We start from the raw sequence: 22,447 nt of genomic DNA, 5'->3' as shown, positions 1-22,447 counted from the left end.
GTCCACACAGGCAAGGGAAAAAAAATCCCGGATTTTTCCTGGATTTCCCGGTTAAAAATAAACTTTCTCCCAGGTGAAAATACACTTTTTCCATGTTAAGTGACAGTATACTTTTCTTTGGAACTGTGAAACATATCAATCCTTTGAATGGTTACAGTTTTACACACGGTTTAGAATTTCCTGGCACTTTAGAAAAGGGACCTCAGAGGAAAACAACATGTTCTGGAAAGACCTGTGTCATGCAGCAACATGTACACTGGATGTTTTCGTATTACGAAAGTATAAATTTGAATTCCACCAAACACCGCCTGCTACTTTCCAAAACATTGAAATCAAGATTGTAATGTGCTTTTGTAAGCAGGTCATAGCTCATGTCATGTGATCTTGCCAGCCGATGACAGCGGATATTCAGAGTATAGGACACATGAGACAGTCAGCCAATAGCAACATCACTGTTAAGTAGCGCAAACACACAACCAGAAAAAGGTAATGGTTTAAATTAATGCACATAGTGTTACTACAAGAAAAGCAAAGCTTTACATATTATATTGGTCTCTAAGATTAATAAGCTGCAAAAGAAGCTAAGTTTCACATATAATGTTGTTCTTTTTTGAGTGCTTTACACTTTAAAATACATCATACAAATGTGTCAGTAAAATTTTTATTAACAACACAAATGTCTGATCTTCTGGGCTCGAAATAGTCGTCCTCAAAGAGTTGATTTTCCAACAAGAGTCAAAAGCTCTGTGATTTAAGAAATTCAGCGTCCATTCTCATACACAGTTCATCTTGAGTAAAAGGAAATTTACTTTGAAAGCAATGCTTTTCAAACCACCATTTGCAATATTTTCCTGTGACCTGTTAGAAATAGGTTCGTTTCAGCAGTTGTCAGGTGACACCGTGCTTGCACAGCTATGATGATGCAGGATGCTCGTATATTCAAATGTTTAAAACATTAAAAGAGCTTACATTATGTCACAAAAGAAACAAGACATCAGAGAATACTTCAAGAGAACCAGAAATTCGTGAACCATACTAAAATGCACAACTTCGTTTACAGTGCACACTTTTACATGCAGATTCGGATGTAAATTTTCTTGAAGTACCAGTACTGTATTATCTCATGTTTGGCTATTTATTATGGTGGAATGGCACACATGCTAGAAGATGAAAATGTGCACTCAAAATGCAGTGAACATTTGAAACTAGTCAATAGAGTGGAATCAAATACTTCATTTCAAACAAATTGACTGCCTGAGTGGAAAAGATTAATAAAAGCCAAATTTCTTTAGCAAACCGACAAAAATAACTTCCAATTTTCTGCAAGGTGACTAATGCTTGACTGTCAGAAAGGTGGAAATAAAACAAAATCTGAAACTAGTAACATATTTTAGCCTTCCATAATTATGTGAGTGTGTTTTAATTTGCTTGATAGCGCCTGGCCACAGAAACCCATTTTGTTTTCATTTCACATGCAAACTGTAAATAAAGAGGAACCAGCAAAATCAGTAAATGTGAACACTGGTCACGTGGAGTCTATTTTTCAAAAATATATTCATTTTGTACTGCACATCTCTCTGAAGAGTCTGATACATAAAACATGTGTTCAAGCAAATGTAAGGCACATGATTTGGTCTTAAGTGTGCCAGGGTGCAGTGCCATGCCTCTTCACACAGCATTCTTCAACCACACATCACTGTATTTCGCTCTGCCATCAAGCTATATTCAGGGCAGTGGTAATTAAAGTGTCCTGTGGTGCCCCTCTTGCTCCCAGTTGGCCGGTTTGACAGTCTGCTCCTCTTAAAAAACTCACAATTAATACAGGATGGGATCACTTGTAACTGGGAGAATAAGAACTCTTCAAAAAAATCTGACTCTTTATTGCCAATTAGTTAATAACTTGCTGTTTTGTGTGACATAAAGTGAAATATAGGATACATAAAACCAGTAACGACAAGAGACGAGGAAGACAGTAGACATTTCTTCAATCCTTAAGTCCTAGCATTGTCTTCTCTCTCATCTTGTTACAGTTTTACATGGTGTGCTTTCCTTTCTGCAAAAGAATCTATTACCTCATCAAAGTTTGTCATACGTTTTGCTATATGAAAAAACGAAATGTCATTTTCTAATACTGAAAAAGATGTTAATACAAATAATATGAGTCAAAAACTCACCTGAGCTGTAAAATTTTAATTTCTATATTTGGTTCGAGTACATTCAAGAAGTATCCACAAATGTCAAGAATCATTGTACTGTAATGTTCTGTAACTGTATATATACCATATGTGTTCTGACTGGAGGCAGTTCGCTCCACGCTCCTGTATGTGCAAGTGCTGAATAAACCTTTGTGAAGGGAAGTTAGTGTTCGTCATTCATCTAATTACATCTTCTTCTATGTGACTACATGACATTAGTCTGGTAGAGTTGCTTGGTATTGGGACTTGAGATAGCACACATTATCGACGACACAGTGGCTCCCATCAGGCCATGACAGAGCCGCCGTTTACATGGGGAGAAACCCTAGTTCGAACCATAGTCAACAGATCACAATCTATCAGAGACAGAAGAAGAAGAGGACGTTACGATGACAGCAACTGTGTGCCACCAAACGAGACATCCTTCCGGGTTCTCTGGTGACAATGCCCAAGATGCAAACAAGTGGCTGAAGCTATATGAACGTATAGCCAAATTTAACAAATGGGATGACATCGTGTGTTTGGCTAATGTATTTTTCTACTTGATGGGCACTGCCAAGCAATGGTATGAGAACAATGAGGGGAAGTTCACAAGCTGGGAAGTATTCCAGATGACACAACGACAGAAGTGCAAGGCTGAAGATAAATTAAAGTACAGGGCACAGAGTCCAGGAGAAACTACAGCATCCTACATTCAAGACGTCTTGGAGCTGTGTAAAATAGTGGTTCCTAGAATGAAGGAAGAAGATAAGGCTGCACATCTCATGAAGGGTGTTGCTGAGGACATGTATCAGCCCTACTCCTGAATGAGGGTTTGAGAGCAGCCGACTTCATAAAATGGCGCCAGTATATCAAGACAATGCATCAAAAAAAATTACACACAAGAAGTTTGAATGGCTTCCAAACATTGTATCGATGTCTGTGATAAAGGAAGAAACAGATTTCACAAGTGTTCGTCAGATAGTGAGAGAGGAAGTTCAGAAGGCACTTGGATTGCATGGCGAGCAAAAAACCAAGATGTTTCAAGAGGTTATAAGGGAGGGAGTGGAACAAACACTGAACCCAATCTCTCGTCCTTCATTTCCATTTAAAATGGTGAAAATGTTGAGACGCAGGCAAAGTTACGTTCCTACGATGCCACATGAGAAACCTGTTTGGGCACCAAGGAAGACTGACGTCCGGAGGACCCAGGATAACCAACCAGCTGTTTCCACTGCGGACGACCGAGACATGTGGTGCAATATTGTTGAGAAAGGTGGCAGATATTTGATGATGCCTGCGCCAGAAGACAGCAGACCAATCATAGTTGGCACCAACTCTGGGATGACGAAGATGAACAAGAAGCTGTGGGTGCAGGATGACGTAGGTCACCACTGCCACAAGCTAGCCACTGGAGAGGATGCTCCCCAACACACTGATCAAGATCTCCATCGCCATTTAGAAGCTCCAACCAATCACCTAGCTGCTGCAACCTGGAAAACTAAAGGGTGCGACCTTCCTTGGAGATGACACTGCTGAAGAGAAAAATCCTCCACCATCGATCACTACAAGTATGATAGGAAACTATCCTCATGGATGGTCAACCAGCCCAAGCTCTTGTGGACTCTGGAGCATCATATTCAGTCATTTCGGGGAAGTACCATTGCCAGTTGCAGAAACAAAACATCTCTGCTGAAGGTGGCTAATGGGAAATATATAAAACCTATGGGAAGATGCGTCATTTGTGTGGATATCAGTGGCCATACACAGCCCTTAGAATTCATTGTCTTACAAGAGTGTAGTCATGACGTCATTCTCGGATGGGACTTTTTGACAGCTCCTCAGGCAATTATAGATTGTGGTCGCTCAAAGATTATGCTAGACTCCACCTGGCGAGTCATCCTGTTGGATCCTTGAGACCTGTCAACCAACAAAGTGAATGATGGTCTGTAACAACTGTGAATGGCCTTCCATAGAGATACTGTCAAAATTTGCACATGGCTCGGATCACAGCAATACATTCTCTTTCTGTAGTTGAATAGTTTCTCTTGGTTTTTGCAAGTGTTCTAGAAGCATCTCTTTTCCATCCGAAATTTGTACCAGAACAGCACCGATCCCATACCCAGTGGCATATGTGTGTAGTTCTGTAGGTGCTCTCTCACCATACAGACCAAGTACAGGGTCAGTCGTCAGAGCTTTGCGGAGCACATCAAAAGAATCTTGTTGAGCACCACCCTAGATAAATTTAGCATTGGCTTTTAACAACTCTTGGAGTGGCCTTGCTTTGATAAAAAAGTCTTTGATAAAACGATGGTAATAAAAACATAATCCAAGGATTCTTCTCACATCTGTAATACTTTTAGGAATAGGAAATTCCGTTATAGATCTCAGCTTTTCTGGGTCTGACGGCAAACCTTCATTTGACACAAGGTGCCGGAGTACTTTGATTTCTTTTGCACCAAAGAGACACTTTCTTGGATTAAGTTTCAGTCTGCCTTATTGGAGACACCTAAGAATGGCCCTCAGTCTTTTTATGTGTTCATCAAATGCCTCTGAGAACACTATAGTGTCATCTAAATAACAAAGACATATCATCCACTTCAGGTGACTTACAAGATTATCCACCATCCGTTCAAAGATGCTGGTGCATTACACAAACAAACGGCATTCCTAAAACTCATACAGGCCCTCACGATCAGCCTCATGATCAGCCTCATCTACTTCGATTTGCCAGTATCCCGAGTACACGTCCATGGTTGAGAAAAACTGAGCCCCATTTATACAATCTAGTGTATCATCAATTCGTAGAAGGGGGTAAATGTCCTTTTTAGTTACCTTATTAAGCTTCCTGTAATCAACACAAAAGCACTAAATGCCATCCTTCTTCCTGACTAGAACCACTGGTGACGACCATAGGCTCTGCGAAAGCTGAATTATGTCATTCTTCATCATTTTCTCTACCTTGTCGCGAATTATACGACATTCCATTGCTGACACACAGTATGCTCTCTGGCTTATTGGTTGATGGTCTCCAGTGCTAATCCAGTGCTTCACCATTGATTTGTCTAATTTGCTCTTCACCTGTGGATTGAAGTATTCAGAGAACTCTTGAAGAATGGCAAGTAGCTTCTTCTGTTATTCCTTAGTGAGATCTGGTGATAGTTGAGCTAGAAGATCTTGTCTCGTAATGGTAGCGCTTATTTCACCCACAGACTCAGCATGGTAGTTCCCTATGAGGCTTAGCTGTTCAACAATTAATTGCTCTGCGTTTGCTATGCACATGCATCTTGGAAGGATCTGCGGTTCTCGGCGACAGTTAACTATCTACAGTTCACCGAATCCATTCTTAAATGAGATGACAGAGGCTGGGATGACCAAGTTATTCTTCAGTTGCATGCTTCTCTTACATTCCACTACAAAATCCTTGGGTTGATGCATGGAATAACACATGACAGTTACCTTTCTAGCGCTGACTGCAGGAATGATCATTTTATCCAGCACACACAGTCTCCACACACTCGGATGCGCATCTTCCTGGATGATGAAGATAGTGACTGTCCCACTGCACTCCAGGATATCTCTGCTGAGCAGGAGGAGAATGCCAAGATATCTCGAGTTATGCTTGCCTTAAATTGGTTGGAGGATGTGAAAGGACAATTTAAGGTAGTTAATGGATTACTTTGCAAGAAAAACTTTGATCCATTTGGAACGACGTGGCTACCAGTGATTCCTAAATGCATGCGCTTAGATGTTCTACAGGAATTCTATGACACACATGAGGCCGGATATTAAGGATTTATTAAGACATACGATAGGATCCCCAAGAGATTTTGCTGGCCAGGTTTATTTAGCAGTGTTTGTCACTGTGTCGCACTGTCGAGAGTGCCAGAGGAGAAAGGCAATTCCTCAGAAGCCACCTGGCAGACTCATACCAATTCCACCAGCCAAAACACCTTTCCAGCATGTTGGGATTGACTTCCTTGGACGATTTCCAACATCTGCTAGTGGCAATAGATGGATTGTTTGCACTGATTACCTGACACGCTATTCCATTACAAAAGCCATGAAAACAGCCGAAGCATTCAAGGTAGCCAAATTCATCGTAGAAGACACTGTATTTAAACACAGTACCCCAACGTTGTTAATTATGGATTGAGGGGAAAGTTTTTCAACCAAATCTTGTGACAGAGATAAACCTTCGGTGCAACATTACTATCACATGACGACTGCCTACCATCCGCAAACTAACGGGCTTACTGAACGCCTTAATAAGACCTTGGCCAACATGCTATCAATGTTCATCAATGTTGAGCAGAGCAACTGGGATGAGGTGCTACCTTTTGTGACATTTGCCTACAACACCGCCAAACAAGACACCACAGGGTTTACGCCATTTTTCCTGGTGCTCAGGCGTGAGGCGACGACGACGATGGACACTGTGTTTCCGTTACATCCTGATGACATGGATGATGACTACATCTGGCCAGATGTAAACCAGAGCTGAGGAAGCTCAGCAGTTAGCTCAACTCCGCACGCTGCTGGCTCAAGAATATGATCACCGAAGGTATTACACGAGCCACTGCCCTCTTGTCCACCAGCCTGGTGACCTCGGCTGGATCTTCACTCCTGTTCGGAAGGTTGGACTCTGTGAAAAGCTCCTCAGACACTATGTTGGACCTTATAAGGTTGTAAGATTTTACTTATGAAGTTGAAGATTTTGACCCCGACACAAGACAATGAAAGATCAGAGATACGGTCCACGTCCTTTGAAAGAAGCCCTATAAGGATCCTGCAACCCAGGGTAAATACAAAGCTCCAGTGACAGGCAACAAGTGGAAAGGTGACAAAAAGCATAGTAGCAAGGAAAGTTCTAAGGAGATCACTGCCAGGGCAAACATCAGTCATCGAGAATCTGAGTGTGCAGGACCAATGACTTGTTCGTGGACTAGGAGGACGTAACACCAAGACACTGTTCTCCTAAGGAGGGAGCAATGTTGCAGAAGAATCTGAGTAGCACTGTCACTGTAGTGTAGTGGTAATGATACTAGACTGTTGCATGGAGGGTTGTGAGTTCAAAACTCACCTGAACTGTAAAATTTTAATTTCTACATTCAGTTTGAGTACATTCAAGAAGTATCCACAAATGTCAAGAATCAGTGAACTAGAAGGTTCTGCTACTGTATATATACTGTGCGTGTTCTGGCCAGAGGCAGTTCGCTCCACGCTTTTGTATGTGCAAGTGCTGAATAAACCTTTGTTAAGTGAAGTGAGTGTTCATCATTAATCTAACTACACCTTGTTCTATGTGACAATATAATTCACGAAGTACCAATATCAGATGCCTATTAGGCCTATTACAAGTAAAAATCTTTGTGTTAGGAAATAGTTTCACATTTCATTCATATGCTTGAGCTTCTCAAGCATGAGATCAAAAAGTAGTAAGAAATTTTTATATAAATTTGGAATCATCATACCCTTTCATAATTTTGTGTGATGACTGCATTTCTTCTCCTTCCTTGTTCTAACAGACAATATTGTCATCACTAATTCTGTAACCATTCCTGTCAGTGTCGAAATATATTCTCTAGTTGACCTCACTAACCCTACCACAATCACTGGTTTAGTTATCACATGTTTATTCTCCAGTTAGGCATTATTATGTGTTTGTACAATGGGTTTTCCATGCTGCTCCTAGACTAGAACTTAACCGGCTGCTAGATGGGGACTGTACAACTAGCCCTTACTAGTGTAGCATTCTGGCTAAAAATTTGTCAAAATTTCATTTTCTTGAACACACTGAGAAGATAATATGTAATCTTTCTTACCTGTTGTTTCTGTTGGTCGTTTATTTCCATTCTGGTACTCTGAACCTATGGATTTCACTAGTAATTATAACAAAGCTGATCATTCGCAATCTGCCAACCACATAAACAAACAGCAAATTGGCATTCACCCATTCGGCTTTATTCTGCTCAGCTTGTATAGCCCTGTCCCCTTTTGTATCCAGGAAAGTTTATTTCTAGATGCAACGGCAATTCCCCTGGCAGAGACATCACATACACTATGCAGCACACATTCAAAAATCAACTTATGATTCATTCAGAAATCAACTTAGAATGTGTTCAAAATGTTCAAAAAGCAGCAGGGATCCATTTCAAAATCATATGAATAATCGATAGGCCACAAAGGTTTTTCTCTCAAGAATTTGAATTTGGCCCCCACTCCCCCAAAATTGCCACAAGGGGCAGATATCCCGTTCTGCCCCCCCCCCCCCCCCCACCCCCACTAACCCCTAGATCATCTGGGCCTGTTGCACATGTGTGAATCTGGGAGCTTGGGCACGCCAGTAAAATTTTTCCAGGTAGCATTTGGCCGCTTGCTGCTACTGCTTATTCAGCTAACAGCCACACTTCTGTAGCCAAAAACTCAACGAATCTAATGTAAACAGTTGTGATGTCACACTCATCAGGGGCAATTTGTTGCTATGAAGCATTGCATAGTCATCCTAAAGTCTTTGACACATTTTGCTGTTGACAGATGCTTGTATGAGCACTGTGTTGTACATGGCACATTTCCTTTGCAACTTCGTTATATTTTTGTTTACTTTTTTTTGTTGCTCATTCATGTTTTATGGCTGCAGTGTTGTTCTGTAGTAGTGGGATACAGTAATATCCTTTTGTTAGAGTATTTGTTCTTACCAGTCAAAATTACACAAATTTAAATGAAAACTAAAACAATGAAAAATTCCTGGAATTCTTAAAAATTCCCTGGTTTTTCCCAGATGAAAAAATTCCCACATTTTTCCCAGACCTCGCAGTTGTCCCAGGTCGTATATACCCTGACAGTTCTACAAGAGTAACTTAGATGGTTGAAAATGCATTAGGTGCAGAAAGGGGTCTGTTGCCGATATTGACACAGGGATCATATGTACCACTAGGTACTTACCACAAAGTGGCATCAGTAAAACTGAAAGACATTCAAACTTGGTAAGAAGACAATTTGGAGAGCAATGGAGACAGCATGAAGATTTACAGTACCACAAAGAGGTGTTGTCAAAAATAGAACTATCACCACCTGCAGTTTCTATCTACAATAATGATCCAGTGCTTGAATGTGTAGTGGAAGAAGACATAGCTTGGCGCATTTAAAGGGGGAGAGGAGAAACAGGGTAAAATAATGATTTTTAAATTAGTTACTTGAATAACTTGAATAACTCAGTATTTATGTGAATTGTGAAAGTGTTTGCACTATTTTCAACAATATAAACAGACTCATAAAATAATATCCTGGATTAAAACAGATTTTTTTCATTTCTCATTACATCAAAATTAGCAGTCTCCCTATCTCGTTCTGTCACAGTCAACAATTTCCGAGTATTGTTTCAAAGTCAGCAGTCTCCATATCTTAACTACATGTCACATTATACAACCAGAGTTTACTTCAAAAATAGATAATAATATGCATTCTCACTGATCCAAACAATTGTGACAAACAGATGAATACTCTCAAAACTGATGGGAAGTACGTACTAGGTGTTTTTTTTTTTTTTTTTTTTTTTTTTTTTTTTTTTTTTGCATCTGTGACAAAATCATCGAGAATGCTGGGTTTGAAACTAATATCCCCCCCCCCCCCCCCCCCAACTGTCTCTCAGTCTACTGCTGTCACTCTATGCACACTAAAAAAGTGAGTGACTTTCCAGATCTATTGTACACTAGCCCCAGAAATAAATTGGAAGGTTGATAATCATAGTTAAAAAAATACTCTGAATGGTGCATGTGAAAAGTGGCAGCCACTCCACAATGTGACAAGGATCTGTCAGTGAAGTGTATACCATTAAAATCCTTCTGGGTGTGCTGATGCAAAGTCTTATAAAACATACTTCTCGCTATGAAAATGACATCTGGAAGAATAGAAATAACAAAATTTTACTTGTAGTATATAAACTGTTCAGCATAGCAAGAAGAATTCAGGATTAAATTTTTGGGTGAGTTGCGGGAATACAGGGTACAAAATATAGTAAACAATAGCTGCTACCTCCTGTGCAACAATAGCTCTAGCCTAGCTGGGCATTGTGCAAAATGACCTCTGATAACAGATACGGGTACTTCAATCCACGCTTTTTCAACTCTTGATCAAACATAGTGGCTGGAAGTGGTGGAATACCCATCTCTCAGCAACCTGTTATTATGTGTTTTCAATGAGTGAGAGGCCTGGAGGATATGCTGGCCAGGGCATTAATCAAATATCCTCCATATCCTGGTAGGTCAGGAAAGCACGGATAACATACAGTCTTGCATTATGTTGTTGAAAGGTAACACAACAGAGAACTCAAAGATAAGGCACAGGCACAGATCTTAACATGTCAGAAATATAATGGCTGTTGTCCAAATTATAGGCTACCCAAACCAGAGATGATCCTGATGTGTACCCATGACGCCCCATACAATTGCATACATGCTTGGTCCTCACGGCGATGACAAATGCAATCAGCAACATTCATTCTCCTGACAGCTCCACGCATGGGTACACCCATCATGATGGCAATGGAAACACCACTGCTGGTGTACCTTGTTGCCATTTCAAGGGATACCACAACAACACTTGCCATGTTGACCAGTCTACAATCCTACAGACATCATCTCACTGTCTGCGTTGGTACTGCGCTCCTACAAACCCATTTTCTGACTCAAGGTACGTAACGAGTCTGTATGATCTTGAATGGCTGAATGAGTAATATATCTGCCATATTGGGTACAAGATACATGCAGCCACTGAGATCCGGCAAGATGTTGAAAATGGCCATCCTGAACCCATATATTCTATATTCATATGACAGTTGTGAGATCTCGACCGATACTAGCAGCAATATTGTAGAAGGATAAAAGTAAATGGTGATTTTGAAAGGCCGTGATCCTCAGATCAGATTCAGATACATCCTGATAGATGCATCTCCTTACACAAGGTATAGCACAATATTTTCACAGTAAACATTCAAATGCTATTGGGGGAAAAAATAACATTCCATTTAAGAAGATTAGTGACTGTATCAAAAATTAACAAAACTTTATAACAAGTCAATCACTTTTTCCGGTACAATTGTAACTGGTTTCGGCCCACAATGGCTCTCTTTAGGCAGTATAACAGGAAAAACTTGAAAGCTTTTATTAAGATCTTAAAAAAAGTAAAAACATCTTAACTAGGTCTATTTGTAAGTCAAGTAATAAGCAAGTAAAATACATGTAGACAGTGATGTGGGTTGGGCGAGTGTTCAGTGGGCAGGACATTTATAAATGGGCATTTGCCCAAAGTTTTAAATGTCCAGATTCTGTGCACTTATAAAAAAAAGTACTTTTGTAAAGTTTTTACTGTTGGAGTGTATAGCATACCAATTAAAATATGGGATGTAATGATACTTCCTGATATTAAAAGTTAGGAGATGTTTACACTGAAACTTATATATGTTATTCATTGCCTTTATTACTATGAATAAAAGAACTGGCATTCCAACTTGCTGTACCAAAGAAGGGCATGTGTCAATGACAGCTGCTTATCATCTCCGTGTCAAATCTCTGAATATTACTAAAGAGTGATTGTTGATACCAAAATTATTACTGAATGTATTAAACAGCCAGCATGCGTTTCTTGATAATAAATGTATTCTTAAATGTTAAATGGTTTTCAGTGAAAAAACAAGAATGCTTTATTGTCAGCTGCAGTGAGTGACATTTGAGATAGACTGTAGTTTTCTATTCTGCTTTGTTTATCTACTTTCATATGACTACACTGCTGTGAAGGTAAAATGAGGACACTAACATAAAAAAGATTTATTAACAAAGAATCAATGCCCATGAGGCTAGAATTGTTCGATTCCGATACTAGTCAATTCCTATAGAATTGGTGATTCTCGGAATCGGCACTGGAAACATACATAATTAAAAACATTATGAATGAACTTTTTTGCTCTAATTTCTTTACAGTAGTATAGCATAAGTAAAAATACATAGGTTATCTGCCTAATATAAACTAGACTTTATTTCAAAAATTACTTTTAAACTTGAATTTTGTTTTCTTTCTTTCTTTTCTTTTTTTTAAATTAGAACTGACTTCATTTAAGATGTAAAAAGTCATGTTTACATTCCAATTTATTTCCCTAATAACTCTTCTCTAATTTTCAAGCAACTTTTTCAACTTCATTACCCAACCACTAAAGAAGCAGATTTTCCAATAATAAAGATCAATTTAAAATTCTTATAAATTAATCTTTAAAATGCTTAAATGCCCGGGAACTTATGAATGTTGGGCATTTGTCTCAATTTATAAATGTCCAGGCATTTTACACCACTTCATGCATCTAGATCATACCTATGGGCAGCATTGGTGAACACACTCAATTGTGAAAACCATAAAGTATCAAATCTACAATGAAAATCCCATCAGCTATTAGTAAAGTGGTAAAATAGAGCTCTGTGGATACTGAGAATGTGTGTACAAAGATTTCCACTGAAGGGGCCTTTGACACAAGTATATAATTTCATATGTAACACATGCCTAGGCAAAGCTGCAATTATAACATTGACTGTTCTGTCATATAATTATTTTATGTTTGTCAATAAATGTTACAGGCATGGCAATGGACTCAGTGTGGGAAACTGTGGAGTGAGAACCATAGCAGACTTTTTATTAACCAGCTACATTTTTTTTAACAGAGGGAACAAAATGCAAATCGAGAATTTGGCTAAAAATTGAGCAGTTTGCATTCCAGAACATGAAACAGACGGAAAGATAAATTTTTAGATATTACAACTTGTAACAAAAATGGCAGGCACACATTTCACACATATAGGAGACAGGCATGTATGTACGTGATTATCAATACTCATTCCAACCATCACCTACATCAGAAACATGCATACTTGTGCTCCTACAATACATAGAATAATATGACTTCCATCATGTTAACCAAAAGGGAATATAGAAATTCGTATATTAAGAGTTTGCCTGAGCAAATGAGTGGGAGTCTGATATAGTGAACACCTGATATAACAAAATTAAAAAGAATTGGAAGTTCAGGGTTGAGTCCAGCCACAGCAGCCAGAGACAGCAGTCATCTGTGCGATTTGTGCTTGTGTATGTGTGTGTTCTACTTCTGAAGGAGGCCTTTTGGCTGAAACTAAAATATATAGCAGTCTCATTGCTATTACCAGTTTCAATAGATCTGGACTGTCCTCACTGGAACTTTTAACATTATTAGTGTACGTGCTTTTTACAACACTGAAAGTCATTTGGTATTGCTGTAAAGAGTGTGTACATCTAATAATGTTACAGGTTCCAATGATGACAGTGCAGATCAAATAATGACAGCACGGATCTGCTGAAACCAGTAATAGCAATAAAAAGAGTTACTAGTAATATTGGCAAACTTCATTCTTTAATAATACAACATTCAGATAATCCACCAACAATTAATGCAATGACAAACATATATATATAAAAAGAGAAATAAATCACATATACAGACAGGAACCAATAAAGTCAACTGCACTACTATGAAATACATAGGCAAAATATCAGATAAAATTGTGCACGTATTCTGCATAAATGGGGTTACAATTGCCTTCCACACATCAGGTACTGCAAAAACCTGAGTTTATCATACTTTTCACATTGGAATAATATATATGGGGAATCAGGAGTTAAAAGGTTATATCAACTAAACCTAACAGTTAAGTTGGACACCTACACCAGCAATGAAATATCATTAGGCTCACATATGCTAAAGCAGGGACATGGTATTGGTAACAATGATGGGAGACTACAAATTTTACATAAATTTAAAAAAGTTTACACTTAGATATTTTAAAAGAACTGAATATTTTTGTTGTGTAACGGAAGGAACTGGTCAATTTCCTCTGAGTAGAATGAGTTTGCAACAGATACATATTTTAATATTTATGATAATCTATTCAGTTGGGGTAGTCACTGTGTCATCCACATGTGAGGTGCTATCCAAAATTTTCGGGACTGGTGCTGCCATCTGTTGAAAATCTTACCTTTGGACTAATGGTCACCATCACACTTGAAGTAGTTCCCATCCGCATGTACACACCGGTTCCAGCACTTCTGCCACTGCTCAAACATTTTCTGGAAGTCCTGTTTTTTAAGGGTGTTTATCACCACCAGCGATGCTTTTTCAATCCTCCCTAAAGTATTGAACCAATGGCCTTTCAACCTGAGTTTCAGTTTTGGGAATAGCGTGAAGTCGCAGGGTGCCAAATCTGATGAGTACGGAGGGTGGGGTGCAACCACCATTTCTCTCTCTCTCTCTCTCTCTCTCTCTCTCTCTCTCTCTCTCTCTCTCTCTCTCTCTCTCTCTGGCGCCAAAAAGGTCATAGTGAGCAAGGACGTGTGACAGGGCACATTGTCATGATGCAGCAGCCAGTTCCCTGGACACCAATGTTTGGGCTCTCATCGCCGCATGTTTTCACGGAGCCGTCGCAAAATGTCACAGTAGTACGAGAATTCACTGTTTGGTTGGGTGAGACGAATTTTTTGTGCCCAATTCCCTTGATATCAAAGAAAATGATGATCATGCTCTTCACCTGTCTCGCTTTTTTGGGTCTTGGAGAGCCCAGGCTCTTCCACAGGGATGACTGTTGCTTTGTCTCTGGGTCATAACCGTAAATCCAGCTCTCGTTGCCTGTGATAACCAGCGAGAAGAAGGTTGGATCATCAGATGCGGTCTGACAAAGGTCCATGCACACTTCAACATGTTGTGCCTTCTGATCTGCAGTCAATATCCTTGGCACAAATTTTGCGGCGACACGATGCATGCCCAATTCTTCAGTCAACATTCATTGACATGTCCAATAACCAATACCCACTTCATCCACAAGGTCTTGAATGGTTCGACGTCGATCTGCACGAACCAACTGTTGAAGTTTGGCAACAATGCCTGGCGTAGTGCGGCTAATGGGCCTTCAATTGTGAGCATCATCTTTGACGTCTGTATGGCTGGCCCTAAACCTAGCTTACCACTCAAACACACGCGTATGGCTCATGATCTGTCCCCTAAAAACTTGTTGAATCATTGCAAGGGTCTCCATAGTCCTTTTCCCAAGATTCACACTGAATTTGATACACACACGTTGTTCTGTTTGTGGATCCATCATAAAATCGCCACACAACAAACACAAGAGTGTTACGGAAATCACTGTGGATATGCAACATGCCCTCCCAGCTGAATGCCACTCCGCACACTGACTCATCATATATGCAGCTATCGCCACCTTCTGGTGCAAAGACCTCCTCCTATTACTACTACCTACTACTTCTTTCCAGATGGCAGCACCAGTCCCGAAAACTTTGGATTCCACCTCGTATGCTCCCAGCTAATGACTGGGCCTCTCTGGGACATAGTGCTACATTGTGTCATTGCCTTAACTTCCAAACACCTGCCCTACTAATGTAAACATCTCACAGCCAGAAGAAGAATTCTAACAATCAGCAGCAGAATGCCACCCTTGTCATCGGTCCATCTGTCTCCTCTGAGCTTGTGGGTGGCAGTGTAAACATCTGGCAGTCCAAAGAGCAGCAAAATCAGCCTTCAGTAATATGTACCATGACAATTATTCTTTTTATAATAAATAACTTACTCTGTTTTTAAATATAGTTTTACTGCTTTAACAATCTGTGTCTATTTTTTACTTTACAAGTAGCTAACTGAACTTTTATTGTAAATTTAACATATTCTATGGTTTTCACAAGTAAAGATTTGTTTCAGAGAAGCACACATTGAGTGCAAAGAAACAGACACTTTTTGTACCTAAATAAATGCCTGATTTTAGGTAATATTTTTAGTCTGACAATGCATGTTCACCAAATGTTGTTGTATTTTAGTTGCACATTATTTAAATCACAAGAGGATCTAGTAAAAACATTTTTACTTGTTCTAGAGTCTTAAGATAAGCTTTTTATTTTTCATGTGGTTGCATTTGAAGACAGCCATTGTGGACCAGAACTGCTTATGTTCATGTCAAAAATAACAATTCCATATATATGAAATGAAAATGGTGTTACTCCTACCTACTTTGTGCTGTTTTATTGAAATACTAATCATTTGCATTTTCATTATTGTAAGCTGTTGTTTCTGTATGCAAAATATCACACATGATATAAGAAATAAGTACACATGCACCTGAACTTACCTCAATAATTGTAATACAAAGTTTAGCTGCTGGTAGAGCATATGCAACTCCATACAAAACTCTTTCCATTATTATGCGTACCAGTTCCATTAAGGTACGTGTTGATACTTTATTTGGATCTGAAAGTGTTCAAGGTAGTATTGCATTACAGAAGAAGAGGAAATGAAAGATAATACTCAATTTAACTATCCATATCTAATAAAAGTTGATGACATAAACACGGAAATCCAGAATGTACACAACGAACATCTTGTTCATCAAAAGCCACTAATGACCCATATTACTGAGGCTTCTGTGACCACTTGTTGACACATTACAATGGCCAATGTTTTTTAATCATTTTCTGATGCTCCACCATCATCAGTGGCTGGCAATGTCAAAGTTTCACCCATCACTGGTAGTGGCAGACTAGAGTTGAGCCTGCAGGTAGGTACTATATTTACCTACCGCACCAATGTCTGAAAACTTTTTCTTGGTCATTATTGCAGTGGTTCTCTGCTTGCTCTCAGGATCACTGCACAAGAAGCTACTGCAGACTTGTACAGGTGGAGAAATTGGCTGTGGCAGAACATGCACTGTAAGAGACCAACTACTTAGGAAAATTTGCTGACAAGGAGATTCTTACTCTGTAGAAAAGCTACCATGCCCATTCGTTCATGGTAGCCATCGAAATTCATGAACATGATGATAGTTTCAATAAGAAAGAAGAAAGGTTCAAGATAAAAGGATCCTGGTTTCCTGTGCTGCAGCAAATGGCCATGGGCTTGCCTGCAGCCTGCCACCAGCAAAGGAAGGATGAAACTTTGATAATGTCAGGCACTTGTGCTGGTGAAACACCAGCATCAGCCCAAGATCCTGAGACAGAAGCTGATAGGCAATGCTCTGTGACCAATATCATTTGAACATAGCCAAAATCAGTTATGATCATATCATAGGATGTGATTGTCTTAAAAGAAAGGATGTTCACAATACATCTATCACTTTATCTCTCCCCTCCCCCATCCCAAAAAAGCAAGCAAGCCTGTTTCTTTGTGTCCAAATCTCCCCCCTCGCCCCCCACCCTTACCAACAGACGAGAAAGTGGTGCTGCAAATAAAAGTAGGTCACTATTTGCTGCTACTCCAGAATATATGAAGAAATCGGAAATTTTGACTATCTCCGGGATTTTGCAGAGGTCTGTATTACTCAAATCAAGCATTTTTTATTCAAATTTCCCTGACAGTCACTCTAGGTTTTATTTATATCACTGATGCTGCACAACTATCAGCTTAAGAAAAAAACACATCTTTCTTCCTCATTTAACATGTTCCAGATAACAGCAATAGTGCACAGTTTAAAGTAAATATGACATACAGCTGTATCCATCATATCACATTTTTAATAAATTATGAGAATTAGTGCCCAGTCTTTACCTTCACATGGCAAAATGTGTAGTAATGCTGATAGACACAAATAAAGGTAAAAGTAGTTCCTTTCTCTGGGAGGAGATTAAAAAGAAAGGGCAGGTCACTCACCCCTGGATGAGCAACACAGAGAGACTAGTCTCAACTAGGGTTGCCAAGTCTACCATGTTTCCCACATTTTCACGTATTTTAGCCTTTTTTTCGGTCTCTTGACTTACATTTCTCTCATTTTTCATTCTAATACAATAATACTGTGCATTGAAGTGGAATATTTTTTCGATTTTCACTGATTCAACTTTGATTATCAAAATGTTCTGACTGACAGCAGGAACTGTAAATTGGCACCATAGTTGTTTTCCAAAACAGTAATGAACCTACTATGCATCACATAAGCACCACTGGAAACATGAAATTAGTTTTATAAGCATGTACTCAAATTTGCATTTATGTAAGTTTATGCTGGTATAGATTGTACAACTGCCACATGGAACTAAATTATAAACTTGTCTGCTTGTGTCGGTATATGTGTGGATGGATATGTGTGTGTGTGCGCGAGTGTATACCCGTCCTTTTTTCCCCCTAAGGTAAGTCTTTCCGCTCCCGGGATTGGAATAACTCCTTACCCTCTCCCTTAAAACCCACATCCTTTCGTCTTTCCCTCTCCTTCCCTCTTTCCTGATGAGGCAACAGTTTGTTGCGAAAGCTTGAATTTTGTGTGTATGTTTGTGTTTGTTTGTGTGTCTATCGACGTGCCAGCGCTTTCGTTTGGTAAGTCACATCATCTTTGTTTTTAGATATAAATTATAAACTTTGTCATACTACAGACCAGAAGTTGAAGATACAGAAAAGGTTATGTTCCTCAAACTTTCTTTTGTGGGGGCTGCGTCACTGGGTGCTTCTCTCTTCTCTTGTACAGTTACAGTATGGCTGTTGTTATATAAGTGTGGTAGTGAAAGTAATGATGAGTACCATTAAACACCAGCAATGAAGAAGCTCGTTAAGGTGTTCTTATCTTTCAGACCGGGAGGAAAATTATTTTGATTTGCCTAGTGAAAACAATCAAAGCACATTGTTCTGTGTAAATTGAAAACAGACAAAGCCAAAAGAATATCTCACACAGAGCGAACAATGACTTCCTACAACATGAATCTACTGCAGGCAATTAATAATGTAATATATTTGGCCAAGTGTAATGCAAAGTTTTGTTTTGTTGGGCCACTTCATCAAGGGTATTTCTATATTAAACTGTAATTAAACATGGTATCATACTTTGAAATGGTGTAGTAATTACATATTTTTCAATTCTTAGGTCATAAAAGTAAGAAATGGGAGATAAAACAAAATACCAAAATCTCTACCTTGTTCAACAGGTCTAAACTTAAGAGAGTTGTTTGATAATCAAACTCGTAGGAAAAATGTCATGTGGACACACGATGTCAGAAAAAATAGTGAAAAATGTTTTAGCTCCGGAAATGATAAGCATAATCAGTGCCAATTGCTATACACACAATACTTGTAAAAATGAGTTCAATTTATTACATTTAGTTGGTGAAGTAATTGTCTTAAAACTGTATGCCACTTTTCTTCTTCATCTAAACACAGAGAGAAATTGCGATTATTTTTTTACATCAGTAGAATTAGAATAGTCAGAAATATTGAGGCATGTGCCCACCAGGTGACTTTCACTCACACCTACTGAGGAAAGAATTTTATCTAATTGGGATGCCATTACAAGTTATATGAGAAGGTTGAGGATTACAGTAGAATTTTACAGAAGCATTTTAGTGATAGTGAATCTGGAAAGGACTTGATTCTTCAGACCTACTTTAGATTCTTTCTCACATTGTCAACATATTTCTCAAGAGTTGAAAGCACATAGAAAAAGCAAATACAAATATAATGAATACTTACACTGTTGTAAAGGAACATCAGAAAGTATGTCTGAGAACGAATGATAATTATTTTGTTGCTGTGAAATACAAAGTTTTGAATTTGTTAGATACAAGTGTTAAAAAACAACAGAAAATTCATATTTAACTATTTCAATATTTCAATATTTCAGAGAATATGCAGATTAATTATCTTCTTCCTCCTTGCCTAATCAAAGAAATTTATTTCAGTGAGCTACATGATGTTTTAAAATATTTTGAATTTGATGTAAATGAAAATGAACTGAATGGTGAGATCTATAGTGTCAGGGAAATTTTAAATGATAAAAGTTGATCTTTCTGGTAATACTTGCGAGAAGGCATCTGTGTTTTGTGATTCTAAATGCAAAGGAAGTAGTTACAGAACAGAATTTGCAAAAATTCTTTGTTTAGTTATCAGTATCCGAGATCTGAGGACCATTCAGAAAGTGTGTTTTCAAAATAACAAACTCATGTGAGAAACAGAAGTTCTGTTGAACTCACAAGTAGAAATACAAATTGTAGCAAATTTCAATTTAAGATGTAAAGAATTTTTGAAATATGTGAAAGATGATAAGTTTCTTTCTGGGTGTAAATCAAATTGCAGACACTTATTACCGTATTTGCACATTCAAGTGTTTCATATATTTTAAGTATGTCAGAATAAAAATTCAATTGGGCTCATCACAGCTAAAAATTGTAATACTATTTAAAACAATAATAGTATAGTGTCACCTCCTACATTGCACAATTTATTAGTAATTTTCAGAATCTCTCTTACTATCAGTTAGAATACCTGGCCACCCTACTGTCAACCTCAACCCTCTCAACCTATGCTCTGAGTGACCCCCAATCTATTCCTCTTTCCTTCCCGAGAAAAACAAAAATGTTTCCAAAAGCCCACCCTATAATTTTAAGGGTTTCACAAGTGAATTTTCCTTTTGATATAGTATTAGTCACTGAAAGCTTAAGAGTTTAGCTGTTTGCTGCGAATCAGTTATAAGCCTGTTCCATTAATCTTGCCTGTGTCTGATATGGGTGTATTTGTGAAATTCTCGACCTTTATCAGTATACTTGGGTCACCAACAAACATCAAAGTTTTTGAAGACTACTTCGATGTCGTGGGTAAAACATTTCTATCAGTCAAGAACAGGAGTGGGTCAAGTACTAATCCTAAGCAGAGGTGGAGGGGAAGGGGGACCAAGGCCAAAATAGTCACAGAAAATACCAACTGTGTAATTTTTACTGTTTAGTTATATCAGGACTGGGTTTGTAAGACCGTATATTGCTTTCTTGGCACAGAAGCTTTCACGGAAACCAAACTGAACCTTGTTAAAATGTTATTCCCAGAACAGTATTCTGTTATAAGGTATCATGCTAAAAAATATTAAGATGACAAGAAGGAAAGAGATAAATCTCTAATTAGGAGACACTCCCTTATCTTGACTTTTATAAATGGGCGGAACTTGTGCATACTCCAGTCTTTCATGAAATACACCTCAGTTCACTGACTGGCTTCTAAGGTGACCCAACAGGGTGCTACCAGGACACATTTTCACCTGCCAGGAAGTTTCAAATGAGCACACACACCACAAATAAAAGGTAATAAAAAGCTTTTTTTAGGTTGAACATAGTTTGTAATTTCTAGGATTTCTTGCTATTTTCAAGATTCAGTTTTGAACCTACTTTACTTCTGAACAGGGTAAAATAAATTTGGAAGTTTATGCTTTCCCAATTTTCTTGTTTTTAGGCATAAAGCCAAATGGCTGACATGTGAGCAGGCAGGCAGCAGTATCATAGTCAATGTGATTGTGCTGACTTGACTGAGTGCCCCCAGTCAGAAGTGGAGAGGTTGCTCAAACATGTCCAGAATGTATGCGAATAGGGCTGCCTAGCAGATAGCTTAATTTAATCTGTGCCCGATGCGGGCAACCTGGCTATCACTCAAAGCCCCCCCCCCCCCCCCTTGCCCTATGGAGCAGTGTTGAAACAGCCTGCTGCACTCTCTCTGTCTATCAGAAGTATTTATCCTAAAAAGCCCTTGTCAGCTCCGACTCCTTTCGTGTTTCTGCATATCTGGGGGATGAAGAATGTGCAGTGTACGTATCACTTTGGGGCAAGTCATGGGTTTCCCCATGTCGTTCTTTAATCAATGAATGTGGCTGTAGACAGAAGCAAGTGTTTTCTTGTTAGTTAAAAATTTAGTTTCAAACCACCTAATGTGAGCAGAATTTTGTTTCTTTCGTTCATATGCTTGAGTTTGGCTGGATGCGGCATATCTGCAATTTAGGTTGACAATGGCGTGTTGGTAAATTTCTCTATGCCTCCTTCATCCCAGCCCAGAAACACGCTTTGTGTAATGGAATCTAGAAGATAGTTACAAAAGTGATGATATCACAATAAGTGACGTCAGCAATCATTAAGTAGACCTAAAAGAGTATTGATCAATTTTATCTGTAACGAAGTGTTCCAAATTATAAATATTAGATACAATATATAAATCATTTAAAAAGAGGAGGTGGGTATAATATTGTAGAAGTTTGTTCCCCATAGGTCAGCTACCACTTTTCAAATTCCTCACGTTTAACACAACACTTGATAGCATAACATTGCTCTAAATTCCACTGTTCCTTTTTAATAACAAATAACAAAAACACAACTTCATTGATGGCACTCTCAAAAATCATGTTACAGCTGTGCAGAGTTGTACTTCTGGCAGTGTTGGAAGGGATGAACTCACTGGTCTACACAAATAAAAC

General features: G+C 38.7%; 1 protein-coding gene across 3 annotated transcripts in view; it reads right to left on the bottom strand.

Moving 5' to 3' along the window:
- LOC124609405 overlaps positions 1 to 22,447 on the bottom strand; it is a 501,321-nt gene that overhangs the window by 40,779 nt on the left and 438,095 nt on the right. For all 3 annotated transcript variants that reach the window (XM_047140070.1, XM_047140071.1, XM_047140072.1), the window contains one exon: positions 16,379 to 16,497. In XM_047140070.1, coding sequence (XP_046996026.1) covers positions 16,379 to 16,497 — 119 coding nt within the window. The remainder of the gene's footprint in view (positions 1 to 16,378; positions 16,498 to 22,447) is intronic.

This window comes from Schistocerca americana, chromosome 1 (genome assembly GCF_021461395.2).
Source record: "Schistocerca americana isolate TAMUIC-IGC-003095 chromosome 1, iqSchAmer2.1, whole genome shotgun sequence".
Lineage (NCBI taxonomy): Eukaryota > Metazoa > Arthropoda > Insecta > Orthoptera > Acrididae > Schistocerca > Schistocerca americana.
The sequence above is the reverse complement of the archived record's forward strand: the minus strand, read 5'-3'. Positions and strand labels throughout refer to the sequence as shown.